Raw genomic sequence first — 24,867 nt, 5'->3', positions numbered from 1 at the left:
TGGGGAGGGCCGACCAGCTTCCTGTAGCCACATCTGTAGCACCAGCTATTAAACAAACACGATGACGATCACACATGCTTCTGAGACCCCTTTGTTCATCATATGGAGTCTTTGGGCAGATATTGGGGGTCACATTATTCGCTATTTTGCCAGGCAGCTCATATGCTAGCTATCATTTATCATTTCTTCTGTCCTTCCTGCCTCCATCCCTCTCTCCTTCCTTACAAAAGGTCTTGATGTCGACAGTTACCCATTCTCAATCAAATTGGCTGCCTGCTGTCTGGCTCAGGAGGCCAACGTGGCTGCACAAAGATTGTCAACACTATGGCCAGATGGGGCCTTGCTGGGGACCATTGATGGTGTGTGTGTGTGTGTGTGTGTGTGTGTGTGTACGCACATGTTCAGGCACTTGCCAGTACACACCAAGGCGTGTGTGTATACGTGTTAGTGTGCATGTGCCTGCTCATGCCCGGGGCTGGGTGCATATATAAATGTGTCCAGAGAGGCCTTGAACTGCCTTTCCTGTTCCCCGCCTGAGGATCTGACCTTCACTGCATCAGTGTGAAATGTCATTTCTACCCTTCTATCTCCTTTCCAAGGTTGCCTGGGCATCCTGGGGGGCTCAGCCAACTGCTTGTGGCAGGCAGAGCCAGGGAAAGAGAGAGGAGATCCACCTCTGCCTTAGTCGCTCATGTTCCTCCAGGAGCTGGAGGCTGGCAGGGGGCTGCGTGGAATGGCCTTGTCTTTCAGTGACATGAGAAACCTGCACTGTGCACCTGTGTCTCTGCAGGATGATGAGTCAGACCCCCAGTAGGGTTCCATCCAGGGCCATCATGGAGGAGGAGAGGCCCTGACTCCACATGAGGAGTTTCTGGGTCTAAACTTTTGGGGACATATGGCTCTCCATTTTTACCCACTGCAAGCAGGGCAGGGTTGGCCCTAGTTGATGGCAGGAAGTGGCAGTCCTTTATTTTTCCCCACTGAGGTCAGGGCCTGCAGGAAACTCCAGAGCCAGCTCCTGAAACAGAACGAGCCCAGCTCAGCGCTGCCTCAGAACATAAAAGCTGGGAGATCGTGGGAAGCACCTGCTCGGCACAGTCCAGGGAGCCCTGCGCCAGGCGCCTACAGGCCTAAGGCAGGTTAATTAAAGTTAACTGAGTGAAAAAATAATTACAGAGACTGCAGAGGGAGGAAACCCAAACCTGCAGTCTATACTCCTCAGCCCCTGAACTTTCCTGAGAAGCATTCTCGTCCTTGGGAGCGTTTTTTTGGGGGGGGCAGGGGAGAAGGGAGGGCCTCCTTCTATCACCTTCTGCCTCACCCTCCAGAGGCTGGACACACAGACAGTGGTGGGGGCTGTTTCCCCCATCTCAGTGCCTGGGTAGGGAGACCTCCTTGGTCGAGGAGCACTTCTGGTTTGGGGCCAGACCAGCTACCTAACTGTGGTCTTGGAGGCTGCTGGGAGCTGCCCATGTGCCTCAGCTTCCTGTGGGCACTGCCCTGTGCTAAGATGGTGAAGTTCCCTTGCAGACTCTTTGGGTGGAAGGCAGAGGCGGGCTGATCTTTTGAGGAGGCTCAGGCCAGTAGAACTGGATGGAGGTAAGGGGACACAGGGTCTTTCTAAGGGGAGGTGCCCAGGACACCTGCATCCTGTCCAGCCTGGCCATCTGTGCACCTGTTCCTCAGCGCATCCTACTCCACCATGCCCACCCCTCTGAAGGAACTTATGTCCCTCCTTTGGGCAAATGGCCTTGGGGTGCTTCTATCTTGATCCATAGCCTGACCTAGGTGGGGATCACAGATTGATATGTGGGATATTGGGCATTTCTTCTGCTTTTTAGGAGAAATCAGGGTGAGGGACAAGTGACATGAGCCTGATTTGGGTCTGCAGGGGCCAGAAAAGCAGGCAGGAAGAGAAGAGCCGTTACACTCAGCCTCTGATCTTAAGTCTGGGATCTGAAGGTGGTAGATCTGACTGCCCCACCTCAGCTCCAAGCCAATTTCCTTGAGTGTTGGAACAACCAAGGAGTGGCCAGAGCTTCAGCTACTGCTGGTGTGACTATCCAGCAGGGCCATTTGTCTGTCTGTCAGCTGTGAGGACAGCTCTGCCCGATGTGGGGGAATTGATCTATGTCTGAGCATCCCCTGGCTCTGGAGCCTCCTGCTCCATGGAGACCCGTGTCCCAACACCCTCTAGAGAGGGGCCAGAGTATAGGCAGATCTATGCACTGGACCAGTTGCCAGGGATAAGGCCCCATATTCCTGCCTGTACCTAGACCCCTGCAGGGGAGCACACATACTCATTGGGAGGCTCAAGGAAGTTTTGGACAGTGCCAGAGGGTGTCCACTGGTCCTCAGCTGTGGGTCTTCAGGCTCCCCTCTGAATTCCCAGGCTTCAGTAGAATGTCTCTCTCCGTATGCTCCATATGCATGCTGAGAGTACAGATACAGGAGGCCCTGATAGCAACCAGTGTCCTGACCATATGTGGCAATAGAACTTCCTTCAGCCTCCATCAGCTTGAAAAGGTGCAAGGGGCACACCTCAGTTCCTGGGGTCGAGCGGGGGATCTGATTACACGGGGTTACTGCAGTGACTAGGACCTCAAAATCCTGCAACTCAGAGGTGATTCTTTCTCCCCCTCTGCCCTGTAGACCTCAGCCTGATGGATGCCGGATTTGGACGATGAGGGAAGAAAGTGCCTCCCACACCCAAGAGGTGACCCCTGAGTGTGCCCTGGATGACCCTGCGACCTGGCACAATGCGGCTGGCCTGCATGTTCTCATCCATCCTGCTGTTCGGAGCTGCAGGCCTCCTGCTCTTTATCAGCCTGCAGGACCCCACGGAGCTCGCCCCCCAGCAGGTGCCAGGTGAGCCCTTGCATTTGTTCCTGTTGTCACTGGCCTCTACTTTCCCACCTGGGGTGCAGGCTTCCGTGGCTGCCCTGGTGTGCTGGGTTGGGGGACGAGAGTCCCAGCAAGCAGAGGAGGGGTCCTGTCCTCCCACTGGTGGGCATCTGTGTCAGTATGGGAACACTTTGTCTGATGTCCAGTCACCAACCTCAGGGCTCTGGCCTCTGGCATCCATAGCAACAAGGTGTCCCCTCTTGGGGATGATGATGAGGTACCCATCTGTTCAGCCAGGTGTTGCCTTTGGTGAAACAGATTTAAGGATGATTCTGCCACCTCTTGGGGCCTCTTCCATATTATCTAGGACATTGGAGGTTGAAAAACATCTCTTTGCACCCATCCATACTCCCCAAGTGACACTAGTCACTTTCCCTATAGATCCTGTGAATCTGGCCCCTATGGCTTGCAGAACACCTGGCTTTGTGAGGCCCAAACCCACCCATGCTGCCTGCCTCCTATCCCCACCGGGCCTTGTGACCCACTGAGGAGGATGGTGCCCTTCCTGGGGCACCCTTCCTGAGGTCTTCTGGGTACAAGTGGCATGGTGAGAGCCTGAGGGTGGTTCTGGCATCTCAGTGTGACCAAATATGGAGACAGAGCTCTGCAAGGTCCCTCCACCTCTGCACATGGCAGGGCTGCAGGTCACGGGCATAGGACCAAGGCCAGAGGCTGCTCTGCTTTGGAGTGAGAGGAAGGCGGGGCTCCAGGCATCAGCATCAGCGAGTCTCAGCAGCAGCTTCTGTTAGAAGAGGGTCCAATCCTACTCCCAGTTCACATGGTCCACAACATGGGCACACTGATGCACCCCCAGATAACCCTCCTTCCAGGAGACCCGTGCATATACCCCCACTTGCTCAGGGCTCTGATCCAGGGACAAGATGGAAGAATTGTGGAAGCCAGAGGTTTAGGTTTTCTGTGCCACCTCCTGCCTGCGACCTGTAGCATGGAATGGGGGTGCTTGGCCTAGGATCGCCTGTTCTTGGCGAGAGCTGGGGTACCCTGTCTCCAGGCCACCTCTGCCGTTCCACCATCTGCTCTCCAGATTCAGGCTCTCTGAGCAGAATTGCACCCCTTCCTCTGTGCATGTCCCCATTGTTTCACATCTACGAACAGATTGAAGACCGTGGGCACCAGGAAGGAGGCCAGAGCCCACTCAGGCCCAGAAGCTGCTGACAGAGTGAACCAGGCACAATGAGCAGCACCTTTCCTCACGAGAAAGAATGAGAGGCAGGAGACAGCCAAAGGGCCACAGTGCTGACGTTCCTGACCCGACCCCCTTAGCCGGGGGCTGTCTCAAGTCTGTCTGTCTGCTCCCTGTCTTGTGAGGAAGCAAGTGTGCCTGACCAATCTGGCTCCTCTTGGGACTTTGCAGCCTCTCAGGAGCCCTATAAGAGTGGATGACTCTGTCGGTGAAGCAGTGCGCCATAGGATGGTGCCATCAGGGCAGACTGAGTTGGTCCCATGGTTTTTGTATTATCTGTGCCAAAGCAAACTGCTGAGGGGAGAAGGGCACTTGAATACTGCTTGGGGTAAAGGGCGCCGTGTATCCTTGGTGCATGCCCTGGTGTGCGTGTTTGGGGATGCACACATGGGCAGAGGTTCCAGATGCCCAATGTCCTGCATTCTGTGGGAGGAGCCAGGAAGAGAATGTCTGAGTGTATCTGTGGCATTCCCCTGGGACAAGGGCATGGATCAGTGGTCCACTTCTGGGACAGGTGGTATATTCCCATTTGGGTATGCGCCTTGGTGGCCCCAACATTTGCCCTATTGTGGTGCAGACAGCTGGTAAAGCAGAGCACTTGCTTCTACAGGCAGTGGATTCTTGTCCCTCGTGACAGTTGCCAGTGTGCCCTGCCCAGCTGTGCAAGTACACAGATGTGTGGATTAAGGGTGGGTGAGGGCCCATGGGGTGGCATGCTCAGAGAAGAGCTTGGAGCCCCAGGCAGGCAGGACACATAGGATGGTGTGAAGCTGAGGTGAGCATCCCTCAGAGTCAGGCAAGGAACACGCTTGGGTCCTGAGCCATGTTCTTCTGTTGGTAAATGCAGGTGGACCACTCTCACCAACGGCCACGTGACGGGCAACTTTGACGTTCTAGGTAAATCACACCAAACACAGTCATAAAACTTTAAGTAATGCTTACGTTACTTTCCCCGAGCAAAGTGCTCCTGACACAAGCTGTTTGTGTTGATTTGTTACTATTCATTTATTCTTTCCCTGTACTTCTCACAGCAGCCTAATTGTGATTCGGTACCAAGAAAGCAATATCAAAGTAATTTTCCACAACATTAGTTACAATTTTCTTCTGATCTTTCAAGTGAAACAATCCCATCCTGTTGGCTTCTCTGAGCATATAAACCTTGATTACATTTATCTGTTGGAAACCAGTGCTTACAAAGTGTATATGTCCAGTTGCATGGCTGGGTGGCCCCAGGGGCCCTGACAAGCCTTCTTCCCATGGGCTTTTGTCCAAGGGATGCGCAGACTAGGGAGGCTGCCCTGCCATCGGGATTGGCAAGGCCACTTGGGGAGCCCCAGTCTATAGAGGAAAATCCACGTGGCGTCATAAATTTTCTTGTGAATGGATGGCGTTCTCTGAACTCTGTCATTGGTTACGTCACGAAGGTGGGAGGAGGAAGGTGGGCAGCTGAAAATCCAGGAACCAGCTTGAGAAGGTGATGGGCATTCTGTGTTGCTTACAATCCCTCAGGGTCTGGCACCAGTCAGATTTCACCAGTGCAGCTACCAGATGTTAGTAAGTAGCTCCTAAACTTCTTATGGGCCAGCCCACCTCGCCTGGGTAATGCATTGTTAGGTGGAATCGTACGCAGTTGCCAACTTTTGTAAGTCATGTTACGTTTTTTTTAAAAACTCATTTTTTGCTATATTTTCTTTCTTTTTTTTTTAGGGGTTAGTAGCAGGGATTGGACACAGGGGCACGCAACCCCTGGCCACATCCCCAGCCCTATTTTGTATTTTATTTAGAGAAAGGGTCTCACTGAGTTGCTTAGTGTCTCACTTTTGCTGAAGCTGGCTTTGAACTCTTGATCCTTCCGCTCAGTCTCCCAAGATGCTGGGTTTACAGGCATACACCACCGCGCCCAGCTGCTATATTTTCCATCAGTATATTTGAAACAGGGATAGCTATCTCTTAACCAACCTGCATTCTAAGATTTTCTTGCCTATCAGAGAATTTTACTTATCCCATTACAAATATTTTCCAGTTTTCAATATTGCAAGTTACTGAGTTCAGGGCTTCTGCCCTCAGGAAGTTCATTTCTTGTCCCGAGAGATAAAACTCATCCCTTTTTCCAGAGAAAAAACTCAGGCCAGAAGTGGGAGCCAGCCCTTTGACTCTGGGGACTGCAGAAGGCAGAGTCCATTCACATTCACTTGGGCAAACTGAATTTTATGAACCACCTTTCTCCATGAACTTTTTCTGCAGAGAGTTTGAGTAGAATGGTAATAGATTAGAATAGTACAGTAAACCCCATGTATGTGTCACCCAGCCCTCCCAACCTGGCTGGGCCACTGCTTTATCTGTATTCCTCCTTCTATCTGATTTTTAAACCTATAAACAGAAAGCAGATCAGTTCATTCATAAATATTTCAATGTTTCTAAGTTCAAAAGAAAAGAACTCCTTTTTTTTTTTAGCTTTATCACTAAACCATCCAATGATTCCTTAATAACATCAAATTTCTAATCATCTCAGAAATATAAATCCGCTTTTTTTCCATTTTGTTTTATCCAGAATCCAGATAAGGCCACACATTACAGTTGATCAATGAGTCTTTACATCTCGTCTTTTTCTTTTGTTGTGCTGGGGATTGAGCCCAGGGTCACTTAACCACTTAGCCAATCCCCAAGCCCTTTTTTAATTTTTTGTTTTGAAACAGGGTCTCACTAAGTCCTCAGGGCCTCACTAAGTTGCTAAGGTTGGTCTCAAGCTTGCAATCCTCCTGCCTTAGCCTCCTGAGTCACTGGGATCACAGGTGTACACCACCAAGCCCAGCCCTTTATTCTTGATAGTCTCTACAAATTAGACAAATCTTGCGAACTGATCTGATGTAGGTTTGGGGTTTGAGTTTTGTTTGTTTGGTTTTTGGCAAATATTTACACGTGCGTCTATGTTCCTCTATCAGGAGGTTTATATCTGCCAGATTCTCTTTTGCTGTCCAAGAGCCATTGATGGTCCGTCCTAGGACCGTTCTTCAGGCATTCCAGAGGCCTGTGTTCTCACTTTATCATTCTTCTTCATTCTTTTAAGTGGAATGGATTTTGTTTTAATGGGGCCAGGCGAATCATTGTTAGTGACCCATGAAACCAAAGTGAATGGTGGATTGATTGGTTGATTGATACATAAAACAATAGCACCTTCTGGTACAGCTTCTGTTGCACACACTATAAATATATTTCTTCTTTTTCTCCTCCTCCTCCTCCTCCTCCTCCTTCTTCTTCCTCTTCCCCTTAATTTTTGGATTTTGCAGTGTGAGTTTTCTTAGGGTGGGGCCACCCAGGTTTCAGGGCTCTTTGCTCTTTCTTGGAGTCGAGGAACTAAGGGCGGGTGCTGAGATGTCAGCCCTGGTGAACAGTAAAGCTCCCTCTCGGGGACTCCTGGTGCAGACAAAGGGAATGGACAGCCCCTAAGGACACCTCTGTCTGAAGCGTGCCCCTGGGACATACCTTGCAGGGCAAAGAGCATTCTCAGATCATAATAATAATAACTACATTGATGGAACATTTACCATGTGCCAGGTCTTTCTTGTGCTAAGCACTATACAGGTTTCAATGCATATGATTCTTATACACGATTTCTGCTTACAGTGTGCTGAGAGCTGACTAGGTCAGACATGGAAGCCATGACAATACAAAGGCTCTCAGACCCTCACCATGTGCTCGGCACCATCACAAGCACTTTACATGTATTTAGTACCATTTAATACTTTAAACCCCTCATAACTTAATTACCATTTTGTCATTTAACAGTAGATGAAACTACTAAGGTCAGAGAGGTTAAGAACAATACCCAAGCCACACAGCTCTCTGGCTTTCAGAGTTGGGATGTGCCTTTAAGCAACTGGCAGTGACCACACACCATCTGTCTCCCCAGAACTGGAGGCACCTGGCATTGCTATGACCCAGACCAGGGACAGAGCCTGGGTGGAAAAAATGTGTGGACAAAAGTTTGGAGCAGGAGAGAGTGAGCCCGGGGTGCGTGGTAGAGGAGCCAGCCTTTGCCCAGGGAATGGGCAGCTCTGGAAATGCTGGGGTGGGAAGGAGTGGCTGCATGGCGTGCAGTGTGGGCAGAGAGCAGGGGGGACAACCCCAAGTGACCAGCTGGGAGGGGTTTCAGTGATGCAGAGGGGTGACAAAGCCCAGGGCAGATGGGGATGGGAGAGGTCTGGATTCAGGACCACCAAAGTGGCTGGCTGCAGAGCTGGCCAGCTGGTGGGTGGGAGGATATAAAGAGTGAGGAGGACAGTGGTCTCAGTTTAGGGGGACTCTGGCAGATGGGAGTCAGAAGTACCATTCACCAAAGCAGATACGACAGATGGGAGTGGTCTTCGGGAGAGGCCGGGGCCACGTGTTTCCTTTTGGACTATGGCATCTGACGTGCCTGGCAGGATGTGTGGTGTTGCCCTATAACTCTTCTACCAAGGGGCTCCAGCGCCACGGGCCGTGGAACCAGGCATGAGACACAGGAAGCACACCTGCCCCTCCTGCCCCCCCTTGCTCCTTCACCTTCTCCTTCACTTTCACACACTCGAGGGCAGGTGCCTGCCGGATCACACGGGTTGGAAAGGGCTGTTGGAGACCCTGCCCTGGGAGGGGGGCTGGTGTCTCTATAGTCTTGCATCTGCTCCACTTTTCTAGGCCAGGAAACTGGAGTCTTCCCTGGAAGCTGCCCACTCCTGGTTGGGCTGGAGGCCAGAGCTGACAGTCAGGCTTCTGCCAGAGCTGCTCACCTTGTCCCGGGATGGAGCCTCTGTGCCTGGGTCACTGGGCTTGGCAGCAGGATGGAGAGCACTGTGTGTGCCCATCTGTGCAGAGACTGCCATGATCCAGCTACTCAGCTGTCTGGGTTGGTTGAGGGGTGCAAGGAAGAGTGAAAACAAGTGGGGGACAATTAGATGAGGTCTGCTCTTAGGCGTTCACAATCTTTGGGGTCAGGGACTTTTTCTTAGAGGGGCTCTAATTTGGGGGCATTGGAGGAGAGACCTGGGGAATTAGGAGGGCTTCCTGCAGGAGGGGAGCAGTGTCTTCCCTCTCCAGTCCTCAAGCAGCGATGATCTCCAGTGGAAGCAGCAAAGTGGGCTTGGGGGAGACTTGTGGAGCCGGGGATCTCTCCCTGGAGCACACGCTGCTGAGCATCTTGCCGCACATCTCAGCTAGAAATCCACAGAGCCGAAGTCCCAGCGCCCAGTTTTACCTACACAGTGCTGAGGGCCACATTGCAATGTCAGAAGGTTTGTCTGGACCCTACAGTGACTGTCTTTATCCAGATGTGTTGCTCTGGAGCTCCAAGACCACAGCTTCAGGCCAAGAGCTTTGGGTGGGCCAGGGCCACAGGGGCGAATGCCAAAGAGCTCTCAAGAGCTCACCCAAGCAAAGTGTGAGCCGCCCCCTCCCTGGCAGCGAGCCCTATCCTCTTGGAACTGGGTTGCCTAAGCCCACGCTCCCCCCAGAGCTGGAGAGCCAGCCCCTCCCGTTTCCATGGAGCCGATGCTTTCCCCAGGCAGGTGGGTTTTATTGGAATCCTCTCGAGTCTGTTTCCTGAAACGGTTTTCTAACGGCATTGCGGAACATCATATATATTTCCTACAAACCTTGCGAGGCTGACACATCCTTGTTGTGACTGTGAATATCAGAAGTGACATGTAATTGCAGTGATCCATCCTGTTAAGTAGCTGGCAATATATCATTGCAAAATCAGCAGGGCTGGGACTCTCGGAACCCAATGTTTCTAAACAATGCACCTGCAGCGTCTTCCAACTCTCGCCAAACCCCACCCAGAGCTCACCAGGGCTGCCGCACCCTCCCCGGCCTCCGCTCCCCTCTCTGGGGCCACAGCAGAGATAATTTCACTTTGGGGAAAGCCACCCACTGGGTTTTCAATTCTCCTGGAGTGTCCCCAACTCGTCACATAATTGCACCGAGCTTTCCTGGAGGTGCATGTAAAAGCGCGCTTCCAGCCGTGCCCTGGACTTCTGCCCCCTTTCTCCTTTAGACCCCAGAGCATCCTCGTGGGGGTTCTTTCTGAGCCAGCCCAGCCATCACTGTGCTAGTAAAGGAAGGAGGCTGGTGGGCTCTGCATGCACCGTTAGAAGGATGCAGATGGGGAGGGGACTAGGGGTTGGACACGGCCAAGGGACACAGATGGCTCTTTGCTCTGTGTTCAGTGTCCATTTAGACTGCAGTGTGAAGGGTACCCCCGCAGCTGTGCAGAGGCCAGTGATGACGAAGGGACAGACATGGAGCCCCCACGTGATGATCAACAGGTGCCAGAGGGAGGCACCAGGGCTGGAACTCTAAGCCCAGTGTGTCTGGTGTGTTCTAGTGGTTCTGACTTTGGAACCATCATTGGATGCTGCTGTATGTAGGGAGGGGGTCGTGGAAGTGACCCTCACTCCCATACTCCTTAGACGGCCCTGAAGATGGCAGTACCCACCTCGAGCCCTGTCTCTGCAGTGGGAGTTGGTCTGTCACCACCCCCTCTCACCTGAGCCTGGATCATTCTTTATAGCAGCCCTAGCTCTCAGCTCCCCAGCATCTCCATTCTCCATGGGGCCCCATTTCTTGGGTTCCTCCACCCTCCTGTAGGTGGGGGGAACACTCACTTCCTCCTACAAAAGATGCCTTGGGTGGAGGGGGGAGTGTCTCCAGTTGGATCCTCACTTTCCTTTGGTGCATTAAAATATGCTAAATGAAAAATAATGAGCATGTAGGAACTAATAACAGGAATCACCTAATTAAATTAGGAAACAGACATCATATTGCTGTAATCTGAAAATTGATATTAATAGAAAATGGTCCCAGAATTGTTATGTTAAAAGTTCCTCTGTGGGGTGGGGGGCGGAATTAGAAAGGAGAACAGAACAGAAAATTGGGACAATCAGATCCAATAAGAGTGAGATTTATGTTCTAAAGGAATTACATAGAAAAATGCTAAAAAACAAGACAGGATCACTCTATAGGTCTAATGAATTAACAGATAAAATGGCCTTGAAAAACCACAGAAATCCATACTCTTGCATGCTGATCATTTCTAAAATGAGACAATGTAATTAAGCTTCAGTGTGCGGGATTGGAAGTCAGGGTTCTTGTGAATTGGGTGCCTGGCACTGTCCCCAAGTGCCCTCATCCGCTCTCCCTTCTCCCTACAATGCCATTCCCTTCAACTTAGGTTAAGTCAGTTGTTCAAAGTCCTGAAGTGGCTGAGCCAGGATCAAACCCAGATTTGGCTTATTCCAAAACCCGTGTTGTCGCGTTTCTCGCGACTAAAACACTCAGGGTCACTGCAGGTGAACTGGGCTGCACGAAATAACCACACAAGAGACAGAGACACCTTTCTCTGTGGGTCCTGTGACAGCTCCTCTGAACTTAAGGGTCTGCAGAAAGAGAGAGAGAGAGAGAGAGAGAGAGAGAGCGCATGCGTACGCACATACACACACTGACCCCTTTTATTGGGGAGAAGCCATTCAAATGAGGCAAGGGTCAGGTTTCAGGGGTTGAGTTTAGCTTCCTGATGTCTATTGTCAGCAGGTTGACTGACAGCTAGGAAGGCCACACCCATAGGCAGAGCAAGAGAAGGGGACACACAAAGGGCATTTCCATGGAACATTCGACCCCAAACAGGGCCAAGGGGTAGTATTACAAAGGAATAGGTGAGTGTAGCTCCTAAAGACATGCCTTCTACTTCCTAGGCTGGGACAATGCCCAAGTCACCTCTGTCAGAGCCTCTTGCTTCAGGATGGAAGGCGTGGGTCATTCAGAGTGGCTCCCCACACTGCATCTGACCCACTCTGTCCCCCTTGCCTGTTGCTACTAGTTAGTATCAAGTTCTCTATCTTATTTTTCGATTTTATTCTACCATCTCCTCAGAGGGTATTTCTCGCTGACACCTGGCCGATTTTGGTAAGAGCCCAATTCCCTGATCCCAGGTCCCAAGGGCTCCTCCACTGTTTCGGTTAAACAGCTCACTACAAAGCCACCTTCTGAAATTACAGTTCAGCTGGAAACTGGGTCTCCCATTGTGTGTGGGCCCGGCCACAGGTTGAGCAGGGCTGGCGGTTCCGATGCCCACTCTGTCCCCAGGTAGCCCCGGTTTTAAGTTGTGCCTCCACAGCAGGCCATTGTTCCCCCAGAGGACCCCCATGCAGGGGATGAATCAGGCTCTGTTCACCTGAGACATGAATCACTGCTGGGTGGGTCCAGAATGGGTCTCAGGTGTGGGGTGGCCCCTTTCCCACTCTGCCTGGCTCAGACCGAATTGGAGGAACTGAGGGAGGAGGAGACGGAGGTCAAGATCTGCGTGTGAGATGTCCCAGAATGTCCCATGGCCGCACCAAGGCCAGGCATGGTGCCCTATGAGGACTCCATGGGGACTCCAGGCTGGGTGTTGGGACGGATCCACGTGGGGCTGAACTTCCCGTCTCTCTATGGGTGCCCCATACCTCCCGGCCTGTGTCCTGGCTCACTGACTGGGCAAGCCTCGCACTCAGAAGGAGGTGTGCCAGGAGAGGGGAAGGGCAGAGGGCGGCAGGAGGTCGGAGAGGGCTGAGAGGTGGATCCCGCAGCCTGGCTCCCCACCTCCCCCTCCTTCACCACACCTGGCCTGGAACCTCAGGGTCAAGCTGGGAGGCCTCAGGGCACACAGTGAATGGGAGCAGGGCACCCACTGACAACGTGGGGAAGATCCAGTGGGCTCCTAACCCCTGCCAATCCTGCTGACGGGAGCCTCTGTTCCTGACATGAATAGTGAGAAAGTGGCTCTGAGGCCACCATCGCTCCCAGGACAGGGCTGTTGTCACGGCTGGGCTGCGGTTGTCCTTCTCCATAGCCTCTGGGTGACTCTTGGTTGTGGAAAACCCAGAAAAGGTCATGGTGGTAGTCATAACAACAGAAGTCCTGAGGGCCCTGAAGCCTGTCCAAGATGGAGTGGGTCCGCCAGGGAGGGCCTGATCGTGGGACCAGGCCAATGCCCTGGGCCAGCTGCCCACGGTGGTGGTAAGCTGGCCCTGTGCTCCTGTTGCCACCATTCCTGTGCCTTTAGGGCCAACGCAGCTCTTCTCCTTCTCACGATATTTGCAGGAAGCCAGGAGCCGCGGCGGGAAAGATCCCATCTAAGCCCACAGTTCACCATGACGTACCCACGGCCGTTTTCGTTATGAAGCTCATTTTACAGGGTTTGTGGTTCTGCTGTGTTAATTTGAATCCTAGCTCCTTGGAATATTCTCCCATTTTAAAATTTTATTTGTTTTTATTCGTTTATTTATTTATAGGGGGGAAATCGCCAAGCTTACATCAATTCTGTTGTCCCTGACTGCTGTCACTGGGGAGGCCCTGATGGCGGGGCCAGAGGGACCCCTGGGGGCTTCTCCTCATTCTCATGGTCTCTGTCCAATTAGGGATATTGGGGACTGGCTCTTGCCTTGCCCTGAGGATTTGTCAAGGGACTGTTTAGCTCCCTGGGAAGGCCTGAAGGCCACTGTTAGAGTAGCTGGCCCTGTCCAAGCTCCCAGTGAAGTTGTTTGGTTGTCCCCAAGGTCAGAGGATCCAGTCTCTAGCCAATGGTTCTCACTGAGGTCGTCCTGAGGAGGGTGGCCTGTAGCCCCTGGTTGCGTTTGCATTTGGGTGTGTCTGCACAGATGCAGTCCTGGGAAGGCTGCCCCGGTGCTCATCATTGGAGGGAGGAAGGATAAGGGGTCTTTTGCGATTCTTCTCTGCAACGTCACTGGGGCTGTGAGTGGGACCAGAGAGTCCTGATAGCTTTCAAGAAGGTAAGAAGGTTGGGAAGTGATGACGGTGTAAGGGCTGAGTGCCTACTGTATACCAGGCACTATACTTTAAGGTACTTTGTAAATATCTCATACTGGAGCCTCAGCACCCACCTGTTCTACAGATGGAGAAACTGAAGCACAGAGAGGTGAAGTCACTTGCCCAAGTTCGCACAGCCAAGTGGCAGTACTTGAACTAGAATCTGGGTCCCCAGATTCCAAAGATCTGTGAAGTCTTATTGATGACTCTGACAGCTTTTGGGGATTGAGAACACCCCACTCTAAGACACAGGGCATTGGAAGGTCAGCCTAGGGGGCCTGCACATGACTGTCCCACTGATGTTTTGCTTCTGCATGTTGCAAACGTGCTCTGATTCTTATGCACATTTTAGTGGGTTGATGAGGCTCAGGTAGTCCTGAAAATGTGTGTGTCTGACTCTCACCCATGATCCTGTATATGCTCTCCCCTCAGTATTACTGCAAACCATGGAGGTGCGGTTGTACCTCATGAAAAAAAAATAGTTCACAGTGAAGTTTGGCTGCTCTGAGCATCCCCTGATGTTTTCACCAGTCACACACAGGGAGAGGGCACACAGTCATAGCCCAAGCAGGGGCAGGCGACTTGGGGACCAGAGGATGAGTTATCTGTGGCTTGCCAGCCTCAGAAGTGACTGAGGAATTGCCATTCCCTCAGGGACTCAGCAAAAATGGTTATGGTAACCCCTCGCCCGTGACCTGGACAGGCCAAATAATGAAATGACATTCATAATATCGCAGGTCGAGTGATCCCTGCTTGAATCAGTTCCTTCCCAGAACCCATTCAGAAGTAACGGCGTAACTAAAGGGTTTTCCTGGATGAAATCAGGTCTCATCAAGCATGTACAGTATATAGGACTTGCAGAGTTTTTGAGGGCTTCATTCCCTCCCTGGGGAATGGGGAGGACAGTCGGCAAGGGCAGGACCACAGGCAGGGGGGGATGGGGTTTTACTGCTGGGGAACTTCTCCATTTTCACTCACTTATTGGACCCATGTTTACTGAGCGGTCCCTGGTCTGATGGAGTCCACAGTGCGTAAAGTGGTGGGGAATGCCTGTCCCACCCCGTCTCTTCCCACACAGGTATCCAGCAATGACCCAGGTGAGGGGACTGATGATGTTGCCTCCTCCATCCACTTAGGGGCCCGTAAGTTAGAATATGAAGCTAAGATCGTACAAATGGACTTCCCGCTGGTCAGAGAAGGAGAAGAAGGGCCAGGGCCAGTGGCATGGTGCGACTCCTGTAACAAATACCCAAAGGTCCCACCTCCAAATATCACTCACAGATGAATCTTTTATTTGTTCTCTTTAGATACACATGACATTAGAGTGTATTTTGACATATTATACATATATGGAGTATACCCCACTCTGTGTAGGATCCCGTTCTTGCAGTTGTACATGGTGTGGAATTTCACAGGTTGTGGAGTCACATATGAACATAGGAAGGTTCTGTCTGATTTATTCTACTGTCTTTTCCTATTGCCATCCCCTCTCCCTTCCCTCCATTCTCCTTTGTCTAATCCAATGAACTTCTGTTCTTCCCTTCCCTTGATTTATTGTTTATCAAGCATCCACATATCAGAGAGAATATTGGCCTTTGGTTTTGAGGGGATTGGCTTATTTCACCTAGCATGAGAGTCTCCAATTCCATCCACTGATTGACAAATGCCATAATTTCATTCTTCTTTATGGCTGAGTAATACTCCACTGTGTGTGTGTGTGTGTGTGTGTGTGATGTTTTCTTAGTTCATTCAATGTTGAAGGGCATCTAGATTGGTTCCATAGCTTAGCTATTGTGAATTGAGCTTCTGTGAACATTGATGTGGCTGCATACTGTAGAATGCTGATTTTATTTTTTATTTATTTTTTCTTTTTTTTTTAAAGAAGAAGAAGAATGCTGATTTTAAATCCTTTGGGTATACACCAAGGAGTAAGTTGCCAACACATGAAATTTGAGGCATATATTCAAACCACAGCAGGTCCCATCTGACCAGGCCTATCCACTAGAGAGAAGGGAGAGAGCCCTGCTCGGTGGTGGAAGAGTCTACCTGGAGCTTCACACCCTGGCCAGGACCTCCCTCTACCCAAAGCTGTTTCTAATTTCTCTAATTTGCTTCACTCATGGGGAGGCGGCCTTCCTCTGGGAACCGTCTCATACGTAGGTGCAAAAAAACCAGAATCACACGAAAGCAAATAACCAGCAGTGTGGCCAGACCCAGCAATAGGGCCCACTGAGCTGCTGTGCCCACCCCGCCCCTGGGTAACAGAACCTAAAACTTCCTTAAAACTCCAGAAGGGAAGAGAAATCTTGGGAGCCAGAAAACAAGCGGCACTGGAGGGAGGCAATGAGTTCCAAGGGATGCCTAGAGAGTCTCCCCACTCGGGTTGTGTATGTGTGTACGTGTGTGCGCGTGCGCTGGGGATGGAACCCAGGGTTGTGTACATGCTAGGCAAGCTCTTCCACTGAGCTTCACCTCCTGCATGCGAGCTAGGACTTATAGAGAGCTTTATTCAGGCACACATCATCAGGATTGGTTCCAGGACCCCACCCCCACCCCAGGATGCTCAAGTTCCTTATGTAAAACGATGTAATGTTTGCATATAATCTAGGCACATCCTCCGGTTGACTTTAAAGCATCTCTAGATTCCTTACAATATCCAATACAATGTAAATGCTATGTAAATTGTTGTTATAGTGTATTGCTTAGGGAATAAAGACAAGAAAAAGTCTGTGCATGTTCAGTATGGCTGCGATTTTTTTTTCCCAAATATTTTCTTCTGCGGTCAATTGAATCTGAGAATGCAGAGCCCACATACAGAGAGCCGACTGTATGATTTACATACCATAAAATTCACCTATTTTTACACATACACTTCAATGATTTTTAGTAAATTTACAGAGCTGTGCAACCATCACCACAATCCAATTTTAGGACATTTCCATTGTCTCCCCAAAAACTCTCTTGCTCATTTGTAGTCACTCCCCATTCCCACTCCTAGCCCAGGCAACCACAAATCTATATTCTGTCTCTATTGATTTGCCTTTCCTGAACATTTCGTATCAGTGTAATCATGTGATATGTGATCCTTTCGCATCCAGACTCTTTCACTTTAGCATAATGTTTTTGTTTGTTTTCTTGGTACCAGGGATTGAACCTAGGGGTACTTAACCACTGAGCCACATCTCCAGCCCTTTTTATTTTGAGATAGGGTCCCGCTAAGGTGCTGAAGCTGGCCTTGAACTTGCAATCCTCCTGCCTCAGTGCCCCCACCCCCAAGTCTCTGTGATTATAGGCGTGTGTTTTAGTCCGCTTTTTCGCTGCTGTGACTAAAGGACCCAACCAGCACAATTGTAGAGGAGAAGAAATTTAACATAAATTTACTATACAACCTAGCAATTCTACTTTTAATCATCTACCCCAGAAAAATGAAAAGTTCACACAAAGACGTACATATGAACGTTCATAGCAGCACAATTCGTAATAACAAAAGTAGGAACAATTCAAATGGCCATCAACTGGTGAGCAGGTAACACCAAGTTCCTTGTAACAGGATACTATTCAGCAATAAAGAGAAACAAACTACTGATATGAGCTAATACATGATCAATCTCAAAAGCATTATGCTAGCCAGACGCGGCGGCACACACTGTTATAGTTTAGATGTGGTGTCCCCCAAACACTTACGTGTGAGACAGTGCAAGGAGAAATGATTGGGTCATAGTCTTAACCTAATCAGTGACTTAATCCCTGATGGAATTAGCTGGGTGGTAGCTGGAGATGGGGTGTGGCTGAAAGAAGTGGTTCATTGAGGGGTGTGGCCATTCTAGTGGGTGTGAAGTGGTATCTCATTTTGGTTTTAATTTGTATTCCTCTAATGACTAATGATATACAGCATATTTTCTTGTGCTTATCAGACATCCGAATATCTTCTTTAGTGAAATATATAGTTTATATCTGGAAAGTAGAGTTTCTGTCTGCTTCCTGACCACCATGATGTGAGCTGCTTCCTTCCACCACACTCTCCCACCATGATGTTCAGCTCACCTGGAATCCCAAGAAATGGAGCCAGCCTTCCATGGACTAATACATCTGAAACTATGAGCTCTCCAATAAACCTGTGACCCAATCATTTCTCCTTCTCGCATTGTCTCACACGTAAGCTTTTGGGGGACACCACATCTAAACCATAACAGTGTGTGCCACTGCATCCAGCTAGAATAATATTTTAGAGATTGATCATGTATTAGCTCATATCAGTAGTTTGTTTCTCTTTATTGCTGAATAGTATTCCATTACATGGGATTGTGTGTTATCTGCTCACCAGTTGATGGCTATTTGGATTGTTCCTACTTTATTATGAATTGTGCTGCTATGAACGTTCACATGTAAGTCTTTGTGTGAACATCTTTTCATTTTTCTGGGGTAGATACTTAGGAGTGGAATTGCTAGCTTATATAATAAATTTATATTAAATGTAAAACAATTTGCCAGACTGTTGGCTAAAATGCCTACATCATCTACATTCCCACTCACAATGGATGAGGGTTCCAATTTCTCTACCACCTCATCAACACTTGTTATTATCTGCCTTTTAAATTATTATGGCCATTCTAGTGGGTGTGAAGTGGTATCTCATTTTGGTTTTAATTTGTATTCCTCTAATGACTAATGATATGGAACATATTTTCTTGTGCTTATCAGACATCCAAATATCTTCTTTAGTGAAATATTTATTTAATCCTTTACCCATTAAAAAAATAACTTGTTTGTCTTTTTATTGAGTTGTAATTCTTCATTTTCTGTGCACAACTAATATTAGGTTTGCACATAATTTCTCCCAGCTGTGATGTGTCCTTTCATTTTCTTAGTGGTGTCTTTTGAAGTGCAAAAGTTTTCGTATTTGAAGAAATATGATTCATCATTTTTTAAATTTTCGGGGTCAGTTTTTTTTCATGTTATAGGTCACACATCTAAGCAATCTTTGCTTAACATGAGGTCAAATTTTTCTTTTTTATTTTTATTATTTAAGGTTGTGAAATTGGGAAGTCTGAGTCCTCCAGATTTGTTTTATCTTTTTCAAGATTTTAGCTATTTTTTTTAGCTATTATGAGTATTTTTTATGCCCACATAAATTTTAGGATCAGCTTGTCAATCTCTGCCAACAGAAGTCTGCTAAAATTTTCACTAAAACCAATAGTAAACATGGGGAAAATTGTCCTCATAATACTAGGTTTTCCAATCCATGAAAATGGGTGTCTCCAATTATTACTTAGATCTTAATTTCTCTTAGCAGTATGTTGTAACTTCCATATACATTTCTTACCCTTCTTTTGTTAAATTTATTTTGAAGTATTTTTTTTCCTTTTTGATGCTATAGTAAGTGGAATTATTTTCTTAATTTCATTTCTGAGTTGTCCATTACTAGTTTACAGAAATATAATTGATATTCACATGTTGACTTATTACCTTGCAATTGTTGATTAATTTTACTAATTCTTTTCAGGCACTTTTCATGAATTCCCTAGGACTTTTTATAAATGGGGTCAAGTTGTCTGCAAATAGACTTTTACTTCCTTGTTTCCAGTATGAATATGTTTTATTTCTTTTTCTTGTTTTATTGAACTGGCTAAACACTCTAGCACAATATGAAATAGAAGTAGTGAGAGTGAGCATCCCTGCCTTGTTCCCAATCTCTCACTAGTAATTTAAAGATAGCTATAAGGATTTTTGTGTATGATCTTTATTAGTTTGAAGAAGTTTCTCTTCTATTCCTTTTTTGTTTATAAAATGCTTGTCCTACATTTATTTGAATGATTATGTGGTTTTATTCTTTGTTCTGTTAACTTGGTATTATATTAACACATCAATCTTGCATTCTTGGGTTAAAACCCACTTGATCGTGGTTATATGTTACTAGATTCAATTTTCTAGGATTAGGTTGTGAGTTTTTGTGTGTGAGGATACTGGGGATCAAACCAGGAACCATACACCTGCTAGACAAATGCTTTGCCTGAGCTATATCCTCTTCCCTGTTGTGGATTTTTTAGGGATAGGTATCTGTAGTCTGCTTTTCTTATGATGTCTCTGTCTGGCTTTGTTATCAGGTTAACAGATCTTAAAATAAGTTGGAGAGTGTTTTCTACTCCTCCTGTATTTTCCTGGAAGAGTCTAGGAAGGATTGGTGTCATTTATTCTTTAAGTGTTTGGTAGAATTCACTAGCAAAGCCCTCTGGGACTGGACTTTTCTTAGTGAGGGGAATTATCATCCTGTGGCTTGGGGGATTGTTTTTGGGTCAGTGCTGTACACTAAATAGATAAGACAGACAGAATTTATCAGCTGTATATGCCCACCGCCTGGGGAAGGAGGACCCTGCACAATCAAGTTGCAGTAGAAATGGGGTTGGGCAGGGACTTGGAATTAAGCTACCTGAGTTCCTCCCTGATATCACCAGATGTCAAGGTAACACATAACTTTAAGGGCCCTAATTTTGGCCTTAAACTGCAGTGGCAAAATGTCCATAGGAGTCTAATGGCAAAAACACCTTAACCTGAATGGGGAAGCCCCAGACAATGACCTGGAGGGGATCAGTAGGGCTCCAGGACTCGGATCAGCATCCGCCCTGGTCACCTTCTTCCCTCCCATTCTGCCTGTCTTTACATCTCTCTCTTCACCATCTGTATACCCCCATTTACAGGATTCTGCTGTAAAAACCCATAGCCCCAGGTTTCACTTCCCTGGCTTCTTAAATGATGGGATGGAGACTGATCCACTTAGGTGGGTCCACCTCCTGGACACCAGCTGGGCCTCAGTGATGAGGCTCTGAAGCCTGCATTGAGTGACCGGTACTCACATTCTATCTGTCATAGGTAAGCTCAGCTTCAGCTGGCACAGGCCATCCATCCTTGGCCCATGCAAGGGGGCCTGTTGCCCTCTCCAGAACTTTGTAGTTCAGGGAGGTTCTAATTGCTTTTTTAGGGATCCAGGAGATGCCATGACTTTAAGTTTCTGTGCCGGGTCCCTTAATAAGGAGACTGTCTGCATAGAGGACAAAGTCTGTGATTCTCAGTGGGAGAATGAGACTTGGTTAATGCTTGCCAGGCTCCGTGTCTGGGGACCTGCCCTCGCATGCTGGAGGTATGCCTGGCTCCTGCTTCAACAGACTTGGAGGTGCTCCCTGTAACACCACTCTCTGTGGCCAGGCAATTGAGTTGTCCAGGCAGCTCCCTACCTCCCTCTTCTCCTTCAGGGTCTTTATCTTTCCTGTGAATGTGCAGCTGGCCATCAAAGCCTGAGCTTTTTGAGTTATCTCTGGAGAGACTGAGATTGGTGTTTTGCATCTGCCATTCTTTTGAGCTGCAGAATCCCTGACAGAGCCTGGCTTAGGAGGGCAGGCAGGGGCAAGAGCAGCCTGAATTCTATGGCTTCTGTCCACTGGCACCAGGAGGATCCAGCACTGGTTAAAACAGCAGTTCTCAACCTACCAAGGCTTTTGCTGGCTTGTTAGAATCATTTGTGGAGATGTTAGAAACCCCACTATCCAGGCTCCACCTTAGACCAATCAGGCATCAGAAATTTTCAAAGCACCCAAGTGCCTCCATTGGATGAGCAAGTTTGAAAGCCATTGTTTTCAAAATAGAGTTTCTCACACTTGAATATAACCATCAAGCACTTGGACAGCACTTGTACAAATGCAGGTTCTGATGGGCAGTGCAGTGGGACCCAGGAGTCTGCATTTCTAACAGGGAGAGTTTATATTCAGAATCATTCTGCATAAAGCATGTTCTGTGGACCTTGAGGATCAGCAATACCTGCACATCCTAAAAGTGTGAACTCTCACTCCCGACCCTAGATCTACTGACTTTAGAGTCTACATTTTAACAAGATTTCCTGGAGTTTTGAATGCACTTTGGAGTTTGAGAAACACTGGTTTTAGGAGTCTTCAATGCCCCAGCCAAAGAAGAGGTGGCATATGCTTTCATGAGGCCAGCAAAAGGGTCTCAGAAGAACATCTATTCACCATCAGATGACAAATCTGGGCTTGCATCCTTCCAGCTCCTGTCAGCTCTTTTCCCTTTTCGCTGTCCTGTGGCTGGCTGTCCTGTCTGCTCTGCTCCAGCCCATCTTCTCCATCCCACTGTGGTGTGGGTTCCTAAAGTTCAGGGCCTGCCCCACATTTCCCCACCTCCTCCAAGCTTGGGTCCAGGCTTGGCACATTCATTCTCGAGGCTCAGGCCCAGAGTGACTGTGCTCCATGGAGAACAGTGCAGCCTACTGACCACAGGGCAGTCTCCCCAAGCACAGTACCCCAACTCCAGTCCACCCCGACAGATCTGATCTCCCCTTTCTCCAGAGAGACCCAAGTGCCAAGTCTACTGTCACTTCTTCCATTTTCCCTTCCTCTTTTAGGTGACCTGTCTTGGATGCTTGCCTTTGCCTTCTGAGCTGTCCCCTTCTCCAAACCATAAGGAACTCTGGCCCTGCTCTTGATAGGTCACTTCCATATTCCCTTTCCCCACTCACCTGGGGCTAGAGTTTGGTCAAGGCCATGGGTTGTGAAGGGCCAGAATCTCCCAATGCTCTCTGGGTATGACATCACTGTCCTTGTCCTGCTGTCTCCAAAATAATCTAAGCCCATGCTGGAGTTCAGACCCATGTGTGGGCAACATAAGGATCTTGGCCCGGCTGCTGCAGTGTCCCCTGGAAGATGGGGTCAGGGAGGAAAAACAGTCCAGTTTCTGAACTGATAGGATCAGGCCTTCAGGGAGAGGCGATGGACAGTGATTTAACAAATAGAAGACAGGACTTCCTTGGGACTGTCACCTCTGCATTCCAGCATGTTTCTGTTGCCTTGGCAACTCGACAGAATAACATCTATCTGGTGCATTGGTGTCTGCTCAGGCAGAAGGTGATAAGACCCATGGAGGTGGGCAGGATCTTCAGTGGGCAGATGACTCAGAGGTGAGGGTGGTCCTCACCTCCTTGCCGGGTTAGCTGGCTCAGGTTGTCATCTAGCTGCCTGCATGATAATATTCATGTCCAACCACCTGCTCCTCCTCCTCCCTCCCATCCACCCAACCATCCATCCACTTATCCAATAAGCAGTCATTGAGCATCTGCTATGTTCCTGGCCTCATTTTAGCTTCTTCAGACACTTATGTGAGTTCCTCTCCCTCCATGTCAACCAGGAGTATGTCTGTGGGTCCAGAGTCACTTAATCAAGCTTGACAATCAGGAAGTCTATAAAGATTTTTCACCCAGCATGGGCCTGGTCCCATTTAGAAGACATTTTCAACCTATACACATTGCAAATGGGTTGACCATCTTCTGTCAGACTCTTCTTATGTACCTGTCCTTTGTATAAACAGTCACACTTCACATACTGTGATTTATTTTCTTTCCTTTAACGCTACAAGGTAGACCTCTTTCACATTAATGCGCATGGATTTTTATCACCCCTTTCAGCATCTTTATATTCATCATAAAGATATACCATTGGTTTACTTAACCAGATCCTTAATGATTTATGTTTAATCTGTTTCCAGCATTTTTTAACTATTCTATGAATTGTTTCTATTTCTTCTGGGGTCATCTTTTTCTCTTTGCTTCTTTTGATCTTTCTGGTGTTGGGAGTTGGCCTCAGATGCTGAGTGACACTTTGTGACCCATTCATAGTTGAGAGAGGGGCACTAAACACCTGATTGTTTGATGTGAAGTAAAAAGGTGAGGCCTAACTCAGGTGTTTGTGTGAGGAGTCATCCACCTTGCTGGAGATTTCCAAGGGAGAGTGTATTAGTTTGCTATGGTTGCCATAACAAAATACCACAACCTGGGTGGCTTAAACAGCAGAAATTTATCTTCTCACATTCCTAGAGGCTAGAAGTCTAAGATCAAGGTGTTGGCAGGGCTAGTTTCTTCTGAGGCCTTTCCCCTTGTTGGTGCCATCTTCCCCCTGTGGTTTTCACATGGACTTCTCTGTGTGTGTCTGTGTCCTAATCTCCTCTTTTTATAAGAACACCAGTCATATTAGATTAGGGCCAGCCTAATGACCTCATTTTAACTTAATCACCTCTTCAAAGACTCTGTCTCTAAATAGTCATAGTGTAAGGTACTAGGGGTTAGGATGTCCATACAGGAATTTGTGGAGAGGAGCGCAACGGAGCCCATAACAGAGAGACAGTCACCAGCTTTGGGAAAGACCCAAGCTCCCAATTAATCCTCTTGCTCTTGCCAATTAATCCTCTGGCTCTCCTGCTCTTCCCAATGTGGAGTCCTCCTGTTCTCTGAAGGTTGATAAGAGGTAAACCTTCTGCCACCTGCGAGGGGTGGTATGGAAGAAAGATGCCTGGCTGCTGGATTTTCAAGCCCACCCTTTGTCCCTGCCGTCTGCCTGCCCTGATACTTCCAAGTCCATACCTCCCTGGATTCTATGGGGCAAATCATCACACATGCCCCTGAAGGCTTAGCTAACATGTCCCCTTCTCTCCAGGTAATCTGTCACAGCCCTCCATCCACTTTTCATCTTTGAAAATGTGTTGGAATCCATCATCTGCTGCTGTTCCCTCTAGTTCTGTTTGTGACTATGGACCTGTTTTATTCTTTGCTGTCATTATATTGGGATTTGGGGAGGAAGCTGAGATAAATGTATTTGCTCAGTTCTCTGTGTTTACCCGAAAGCCTCCTGGCTTCTCCCCAAGAAGAGGTAGAAGCCACAGCCTGCAGAGGAAGGTGCTGTAGCAGCTCCCCCTCTGCCCGCTGCCAGCTCTCCAGGCTCTGCTGCATCCAGTGGGCACCTGGGGCTTAGGAGGCAGAGAGACAGAGGCCGTGGGCGGGGCCTGTGCCTCTGCCCTTTGACTCCGGAATCCTAGGGGGCTCCCAGATCTTGCTCTGCAGAAGGCAGGGTCTAGAGTCTGGATGGGTGTGT

At 48.6% G+C, this 24,867-nt stretch overlaps 1 protein-coding gene across 4 annotated transcripts in view; it reads left to right on the top strand.

Annotated features, from left to right (window-relative positions):
• Nucleotides 1–24,867, top strand: part of Chst8 (carbohydrate sulfotransferase 8) — a 116,904-nt gene that overhangs the window by 50,252 nt on the left and 41,785 nt on the right. For all 4 annotated transcript variants that reach the window (XM_015497072.2, XM_048790967.1, XM_048790970.1 and 1 more), the window contains one exon: nt 2,653–2,868. In XM_015497072.2, coding sequence (XP_015352558.2) covers nt 2,739–2,868 — 130 coding nt within the window. In that variant the 5' untranslated portion in view covers nt 2,653–2,738. The remainder of the gene's footprint in view (nt 1–2,652; nt 2,869–24,867) is intronic.

The sequence above is a fragment of the Marmota marmota genome, unplaced genomic scaffold (assembly GCF_001458135.2).
Source record: "Marmota marmota marmota unplaced genomic scaffold, marMar, whole genome shotgun sequence".
NCBI lineage: Eukaryota > Metazoa > Chordata > Mammalia > Rodentia > Sciuridae > Marmota > Marmota marmota.
This window is presented reverse-complemented; position numbering and strand designations above follow the sequence as displayed.